Genomic DNA, 9,069 nt, shown 5'->3' with positions numbered 1-9,069 from the left:
AGTGCAACTTTTCATTTGATCAAGGAGAATAAATGAGGCTCAGAAAGAAATGTCTTGCTCAAGACCACCCAACTATTCATGGTCAACAACCATCTAAAACCTTTCTCTCCTTTCCAGAAGACCGTCTTACCTTCCCCATGGCATCAACTCTGCTATTGCTATTGCTGAATCACAGTTTATAATGCGCCTTCACCCAACTACACAAATTTTAAGACACTTCATGATCTCTGAAAACAAGCAAAGAGTGTCCTATGGCAGATAAATTATTTGGAACCTGGTTCAAGATTACATGGCCAATCCTTTTGTCCCTTCTCTTAGGAGGAAAGAAATACAGATGGCAACAAAACCAGAGCTCTTCACCTTGTGTAATATCAGAAACCCACCGGCACAATTGCAATTCTGAGGTGAGGTTCTAGCCTTATAAAATGCACTAACCCAGAAGCTAAAATCAGGAAATCAATTCCCCGAGGGCTTGTCTCCCTTGGGAGAGAACTTTGCCAAAGAAATAATGAGATGGGAAAGGTCGAATGCCTGCTTCAATTAGCATCGGAGTTTTCAGACATTTCTAGTGCTACATTGCTAGGGGTCTCTATAGAAGGTAGAGTTGGCTGGCCAGCACTAGATCTTTTACTCTTCTTCCTTTCTAGAGAGTTAATAAACTATAATATGTTACAACAATTAGCTTACTTTTGTTGTTGTCTGGTCATTTCAGTCATGACTGACATTTGGTGACCTCATTTGAGGTTTTCTTGGCAAAGGCACTGGAAAATTTGCCATTTTCTTCTCCAACTCACTTTTACATGTAAGGAAACTGGGGCAAAGTTGAGCAATTTTGCCCAGGGTCACACAACTAGTGTCTGAGGCCAGATTTGAACTCACAAAAAAATGAGTCTTCCTTGTTTCATGCCCGCTGTTTTATCCATTATAGGACCATCTAGCTTCCATCACTTATTGTTAACTTAAAGAAAATACAATGGCATGGAGGTCTATGTGGCCCTTCCTCTGCTATCTTATGCAGTTTCTTATTAAACAAAAAGTTATTAATATTATCATAATAGTTTGGAGCCCCCAGTTTGAAAAATCACTAATCATATTTTGTTCTAATTAAAATTTTACTTATTTCCAGATCATCCCTGATTTCTATATATCTCAGGCATAATCAAGATTCAGGAAAGTCTAAGATAAAAAAAAAGCAAGTAAAATATATTATAGTCCCAGTTACAAGATAAGGAAAGGATGGAGAGATAGCAGGGAAAAGCAGAGAATTTCCTAGATTTATGAAGTGGGAAGTAAAGCTGGCATCCTCAGTCCTAATCCCATGTCCTAAGATGCTGGCAAGGTCTAAAGATCTGCCTTGTTTAATTGCTCTTTTTGGAAAATTAAATGAGATGTGGACTACCTGCCATCTAGGAGAGGGGATGGGGGAAAGAGGGGAAAATTTGGAACAGAAGGTATAGCAAGGGTCAATGTTGAAAAATTACCCAGCGTATGTTTTGTAAATAAAAAGCTTTAATAAAATAAAATAAAAATAAAAATAATTAAATGAGCTGATATAGGTAAAGTGCTTTGCAAATTTTAAATCACTATGTAAATGCTAGCTATTACATTCTCTTCTCCTCTCCCTTTTCTAGCATTTTCCACAGACCTAGAATTTGAGAAAATGAACCATGTTTCTTTCATTTTTACTCCAACCCACATGAACATCTGAACCCAAATTGGGAGGTTTATTCGAAGTCTTGAGGTGACTTCCAGATAAAATAACAAGCAGAGGAATTCAAACATGTTCCTCATGTTTTCATGTCCCAGAAAGAGGAGAAAATTATAAAGTTTTATTCATACTCATGATCATCCAGTGCATCTCTTGAATTTTATTCATAATGAAACTGAGATTTGGGGTGCTTTAAGTGACTTGACTAATATTACACAAGTATAAGAGACAAAATCCAGATGTTCTGACCCCAAATCCATTATGTCTACTATGTTTCCCATTCAATCCAGACTGTATCATGAATATCCTTGCTATCCAGGATGCACTGAAACAACTTCCCACTGCTGTAAATCATGGGGCAGAATTTTGTGGGAAAACAGGAACATTAATACTTTGTTGGTGGAATTGTGAATACATCCAGCCATTCTGGAGAGCAATTTGGAACTATGCTCAAAAATTTATCAAACTGTGCATACCCTTTGATCCAGCAGTGTTACTACTGGGCTTATATCCCAAAGAGATCATAAAGAAGGGAAAGGGATCTGTATGTGCACGAATGTTTGTGGCAACCCTGTTTGTAGTGGCCAGAAACTGGAAACTGAGTGGATGCCCATCAATTGGAGAACGGCTGAATAAATTGTGGTATATGAATATTATGGAATATTATTGTTTGGTAAGAAATGACCAACAGGATGATTTCAGAAAGGCCTGGAGAGACCTACACTAACTGATGCTGAGTGAAATGAGCAGAGCCAGGAGTTCATTATATACTTCAACAACAATACTATATGATGATCAATTCTGATGGACCTTGCCATCTTCATCAATGAGATGAACCAAATCAGTTCCAATGGAACTGAACCAGCTACGCCCAGCGAAAGAACTCTGGGAGATGACTAAGAATCATAACATTGAATTCCCAATCCCTATATTTTTGCCTGCCTTCATTTTGGATTTCCTTCACAGGCTAATTGTACACTATTTCAGAGTCTGATTCTTTTTGTATAGCAAAATAACAGTTTGATCATGTATACTTATTGTGTATCTAATTTATACTTTAATATATTTAACATCTACTGGTCATCCTGCCATCTGGGGGAGGGGATGGGGGAAAGAGGGGAAAAATTGGAACAAAAGGTTTGGCAATTGTCAATGCTGTAAAATTACCCATACATATAACTTGTAAATAAAAAGCTATTTAATAAAGAAATAAAAAATTTTTAAAAAGTAACTCAGAAGCTAAGATCAGGAGATCAAATTCCCTGAGGTCTTCTTTGGCTCCCTCGGGAAAGAACTTTGCCAAAGAAATAATGACTTGGGAAAGGTTGAATACCTGCTTCAACTACTTTTTTTTAGAATTCAGGGTTTTCACCCATTTCTAGTGCTACATTGCTAGGGGTCTCTGTGGAAAGTAGAGTTGGCTGATCAGAACTAGATCTTTTCCTCCTCCTCCTCTCTGGAGAGTTAATCAACTATATCATGTCACAACAATTAACTTACTTTTCTTGTTCTGCATTTCAGTCATCTGATATTTTGTGACCCCATTTGTTCATAGTTCCTTCTTTATTTTAAGTAGCATTTTTTAACAAAAACTGAAGGGAGAGAGAATTGGATAGGAATGTAATCCCAAAAAATGGGATACAAAAGTACTTAACATATTAAATAACCAAAAAAATTGAATGGGCATAAGAAATGGACAGCCAAGAAGCTTCCCTAGTAAACTAATGATCTTTTTAAAGAGTTAGGAAAGACCTCTAGTGCTTCCAATAGATCTTCCACAGAAAAGGGAGAAAGAAGAAGGAGTGAATGGAAAGGTAATAAGAATCACAACCTATGAGAAGTTGAAGGAGGGAACATAAAAGTTTTCTTTCTCATTGTGATTCCATTCCTGATTTTCAACAAAAAAGATATTTGTACGTCATATGTCCCCATATATTTTCATATATATAAGTATCTACCAAAATATACATTTGTCCCCCTTTTGTCTGTATTCTTAGGTTGATCAGATCGATAAATGTTGCAACTTAAACTGATACACACACACACACACACACACACACACACACACACACACACACATCTTTTGAAAGGTAGGGATTTTCTGTTGTCTTTTGAACTATATCAAGTTAGAGTTTCTTTGTTTCTCTACATGTAAGACAGCCCAGAATAGAAAGACATTGGCCACTTTTATGATATTATATGAAATTTGGATAGGGATGGGTGAGGAGGCTCTTACTGTAGCACTAAAATGGGAAGAGGGGATCCTGATTTCTCCAGTCTTAGTGACCCCTTCAATGCCTGTATTTATTTTTGTATCTTCTATTTACTTTTTCATGTACATGTATGAACCAAGTCAATTTTGGTCTTTGTGATTCAGCTTCCAAGATGATGACTGGCACAGGATAAACACATCACAAATGTTTGTTTATTGAATGATTAAGAGGGCAATCCTAGAATTAGAGCTGAGAAAGATCATCTTGCCCAAAGTCATTATACTACAAAACTGAACTCAGAGAATTTACATGGATGACATTGAGTCATATAAGTCATCCTGGTTTTGTTCAGGGCTTAGAAGAAAAAACTTAAACTCAAAATTCAAGACTCTGTTACAATATCCAGCCATTTTACCATCAAATTCAAGATAACTAATATTGTCAAAGTCACAATTCATTTTTACATATGTATTTTCATTCCCCTCCCAAGTTCAATTTCTTCCTCCACAATCTCTTCATGGCATTCTTTACTTCTGCATTTCTCAAGGTATAAATAATGGGGTTCAACATTGGAGTGACCATCGTGTAGAACACGGACACGAGTTTGTCTTCAGTGAAGGTGGAAGAGGGCCGCAAGTAGAGAAAAATGGCAGGACCAAAGAATAAAAGGACAACAGTGATGTGGGAGGCACAAGTGGACAGGGCCTTACGTCTCCCCTCTGCTGACTGGTTTCTCAAGTGAACTAGGATGACAATATAAGAAGAAATCAAAAAGAGAAAGGAAATCACAGAGAATAAACCACTATTGGCAAATACAATGATCCCCTCCACAAAAGTGTCGGTACATGCAAGCTTGAACAAGGGATGGAGGTCACAAAAATAATGGTCAATCACATGAGGGCCACAGAAGGGCATTTGGACAGTAATAAGGATCTGAATCACAGAGTGGAACATTCCTCCTAGCCAAGAGCTAAACACCAGCATCTGACACACAGGGCGGCTCATGATGGTCATGTAGTGCAGGGGTTTACAGATGGCTACATACCGATCATAGGCCATCACTGTGAGCAGAAGGATCTCAGCAACCCCAAAGAAGTGAAAGAAAAAGATCTGGGTCATGCAGCCATCCAAAGAGATGGTTTTATTCTCAACCAATAAACCAGAAATGAATTTAGGAACAATAGTAGAGGAGTAACAGATCTCTACAAAGGACAGGTGGCTAAGGAAGAAATACATGGGAGAGTTCAGACTCTTGCTGCTGTTGACAGTTAAGATGATGAGGCCATTGCCCAACATTGTGGCCATGTACACAGGAAGAAAGACCGCAAAAGAAATTCTCTCTGCTTCTGGATCATGGAACAGTCCTGTGAAAAGTAATTGGGTCACGTTGTTTTTAACAGCCATGGAATCCAATCATGTCAGATCAATGCTAAAGAAGCTCAGTGGGCCTGAAATAAGACAAATGAAGATTTGTAACTTTTAAGATAGTTTCCTTAACAAGTTTAAGAAATAGATAACAAAATAGCAAACACAGTTCCTGCTCTTAAGGAACTCATATTCTAATAGGGGAAGGTAACATATAGCAAGTTTTTTAAAGTATCTGAAGTCACTTACTTCAAAAATGTTAACTGAGAAGAGTGAATTTAAATTCATAATATTTCTTCTGATCAGAAATTTAAAAGTTATAGTCACATAACAAATAAATTTAAATCCTGAAATAATAAAACAGAAAAACATGGGTACTGTATGTTTTTAAGAGACCATGGCAAGGATCAAAGAAAATGAAGAGACCACTGAGATGGGAAAGTGACTCAATAATAAATAATAGTTGCTATTCAAATGGATTTTATTTAGAACTTTAAGATTTGTAAAATATACTACATGCATTATCTTACTTGATGCTCAAAATAACCTTATAAATTACAAGTAACTCATTACTAATTACAAGTATTAAAATCATGATTTTTATCTCTAAATATGTCAATGAGAATGTATTAATAGACTTCTGTGTGCAAGAATTATTAGGAATAAGAATCTAAAGAATGAGATCTCTAAATGAATCTAAAGAATGATTAAACTTACAAGTCAAAGCTATTGACTTTATTTGAAAAATAAAAACTCTTCTAAATTAGAGAAGAAAGGCACTCTGCCTGAAAAACTAACAACATTAATGACTTGGATGTTCTACTAAATATCTAACTGGATCCCCAAAATATATGATGCACTTTCAAGTTTAATCTGTATAACTGATATTTTCCCAATCATTTTCTAAAGCCTAAAGACTCAATAAAACAATAAGTTGAGTTTGTAATTCTTTGTAGTATCTGCCAATTTCTGAGGTAGAAATGCTCATAGTAAAATTGAAATAATGGGTTCCTCAGAGACAGAGTGAGAGCTGGGCCCAGCACCTGGTTGCATGAGAATAAGAAGGTTTATGTCCACTTAACAAGAGATCCAAAGATCTGAAAGGCCATTCCTGACCTAGAAAAAAAAAAAACTGATCATCCATTAAAACAAAAATCTTTCAATTTTCTCAGAGATATGCAAATGAAAATTACCTTGAAATTCTCCTTTTACACCCATCAAAATGCTAAAGGTAATACAAATAAACAAATTAAATGCTGGTTTGGCCATGAATAAAAAAGAAATCAGTTGTTGGCACAGCTTTGGATTGGTTCAAACTTTTTGGAAAGCTCTATGAGATTATGCTACTATAAAAGCTATGGATCCAGGTTAGCTCCCCAGAAAAGTTTTACCAAAACCAAAAATAAAAACAAGCAAGACAATGACTATAGCTTGAACATGGATAGGTCCTGATTACTAGGAGTAACAGATCCCATAAAGGTCTCATTTTTCAAATTTGCACTATTCTGTGTGAAATAAGATGATTGGTTCCAATATATATGTCAAAAACAACTTCTGCATTGAGCTTAAATGTCAGCAAATAATAGAAAATGGTGGCGCTCTCTCTCTCTGTCTCTCTCTCTCTCTCTCTCTGTCTCTCTCTCTCTGTCTCTCTCTCTCTCTCTCTCTCTCTCTCTCTCTCTCTCTCTCTCTCTCTCTGACTTCCCTTTCTTAAATGATGCAAACAGATACTTCTCAACTTCTATAATATGCCTTTCCATCAAAGCCAGACTATAGGATTGAACCAGTGGCTGAGAAGGATATTTCTTGCTTTATATTCTTTCTTGGCCCTTAAATTTTAGGTCTTTGGAGAGAGTTCACAGGCAGCCTCAAAAAAAGAATAAAACCAAGAGACCTTTGAAAGCATACCTCAGGTGAATACTTGAGAGCCCTAACAAAGGAGATCCCACATTCTCCCTCTGGGACAGAAATGAACTGATATTAGCTAACATTAGAAAACATAATCAACATAAACTTGACCTTATTTTCTTATACCTGGGAATTCAGTTGAAAGTCCATTGGACCCCAAGGGACTTCCAATCTCTAAGAGTCAATGAGTCTTCTTTAGACATAGGACTGCCTTGAGACACTGAAAATCAAGATGCCCTTCCAAAAGTGAGGAGCACACAAGGCTATATTCAGAGATGTCTAGAAAATCAGAAAGGATCTGGGGCTTAGAGATAGGCTGTATCATCCTCTGAAAAAGTCGAGAAAAATCTAACTTGTTAAATATATGGAGTGAAGTAGGGAAACACTTGCAGAAGAAAAGCCTGACAAGACATTACACCATAATGTAAGTATGATGTCATGAAGGCCTGCACAGGGAGGTGACCATGTCACAGGAGAAAGAGAAATGTTATAAAGATAGAAGCGATGGTACTTAATACAGTGAGAATTTAAGAATGACACCTAAGTTATAAGCCTGGGTGAATATAGGATGGTGATGCCCTCAAGAGAAATTTGAAATTGAAGAAGAGAGGAAGATTCTAGGGAAGGGAAGATAAAGAGTTTCAGATGTGTATGGGATATTGAGTATGAGATATTTAAGCTGAGGTCAAAGATGTAAAACTGAGTGTCAGAAAACACACAAAGGACTAGATATGTAGTTATGAAAATCAAGTGCATAGAGATTAAATGAATTGATTGGAGCTGATGAAATTACTAAATGAAATAGGATAGATGAAGATGAGAAAAAGATACGGGTCAAAGCCTTGGTTAAAAACCCATGGCTAACAGTAATGAACTGGATGAAGAACACACAAAAGAGAATGAGGAATGGAGCTTAAAATACTGAATGTAGAATTCAGTACTGGAGGGGACTAATGATAAAAAAAAAATTCAATGTCATAACTACAAAGGATTTTGATATCATCCAATGCAACTTTTCATGTGACCAAGAAGAATAAATGAGACCCAAAAAGAAATGCCTTGCTCAAGACCACTCAACTATTCATGGTCAACAACCATCTAAAATCTTCTTCTCCTTTCCACAAGACAGTCTTACCTTCCCTATGGCATCAATTTTGCTAATGCTATTGCGGAATCATAGTTTATAACGTGCTTTCACCCAGCTACACCAAATCTCAAGACACTTCATGATCTCTGAAAACAACCAAAGAGTGTCCTATGGCAGATAAATCATTCAGAGCCTGGTTCAAGATTACATGGCTAATCCTTTTGTCCCTTCTCCAAGAAAGGGAAAGAAGTACAAAGGCACAGCTCTTCACCTTGTGTGACATCAGAATCTCACCTGCATGATTTCAATTCTGAGGTGCCCTACCCTTATAAAATGCACTAACCCAGAAGCTGAGATCAGGAGATCAAATTCTCTGAGGTGCTCTTTGTCTCCCTCAAGAGAGAACTTTGCCAAAGAAATAATGACATGGGAAAGGCTGAATGCTTGCTTCAATTAGCACTCTAAGTTTTCACCCATTTCTAGGGCTACATTGCTAGGAGTCTCTGTGGAGGGTAGAGTTGGCTGACCAGCACTAGATCTTTTCCTCTCCCTCCTCTCTGGAGAGTTATCACTATACCATGTTAGAACAATGAGCTTACTTTTGTTGTTGTCCAGTCATTTCAGTCATGACTGACATTTGGTGACCCCATTTGAGGTTTTTTTGGCAAAGACACTGGAATAAATTTGCCATTTTCTTCTCCAGCTCATTTTTACATGTAAGGAAACTGAGGCAAAGTTGAGTGACTTTGCCCAGGGTCACACAACTAGTAAGTGTCTCAGATTTGAAC

The 9,069-nt window shown here is 37.0% G+C and overlaps 1 protein-coding gene across 1 annotated transcript; it reads right to left on the bottom strand.

Annotated features, from left to right (window-relative positions):
• Window positions 1–4,395: 4,395 nt before the first annotated feature.
• LOC127540581 (olfactory receptor 4B1-like) lies at window positions 4,396–5,325 on the bottom strand. Its single transcript, XM_051965356.1, has one exon. The coding sequence runs from the start codon at window positions 5,323–5,325 to the stop codon at window positions 4,396–4,398; it is 930 nt and encodes a 309-aa protein (XP_051821316.1).
• Between the last annotated feature and the right edge of the window lie 3,744 nt (window positions 5,326–9,069).

The sequence above is a fragment of the Antechinus flavipes genome, chromosome 6, assembly GCF_016432865.1.
Source record: "Antechinus flavipes isolate AdamAnt ecotype Samford, QLD, Australia chromosome 6, AdamAnt_v2, whole genome shotgun sequence".
In the NCBI taxonomy this organism is placed as follows: Eukaryota; Metazoa; Chordata; class Mammalia; order Dasyuromorphia; family Dasyuridae; genus Antechinus; species Antechinus flavipes.
This window is presented reverse-complemented; position numbering and strand designations above follow the sequence as displayed.

Coding starts and splice junctions, on each gene's coding strand:
- LOC127540581 (XM_051965356.1), bottom strand. CDS start 5,325: ATGGCTGTTAAAAACAACGTGACCCAATTACTTTTCACAGGACTGTTC.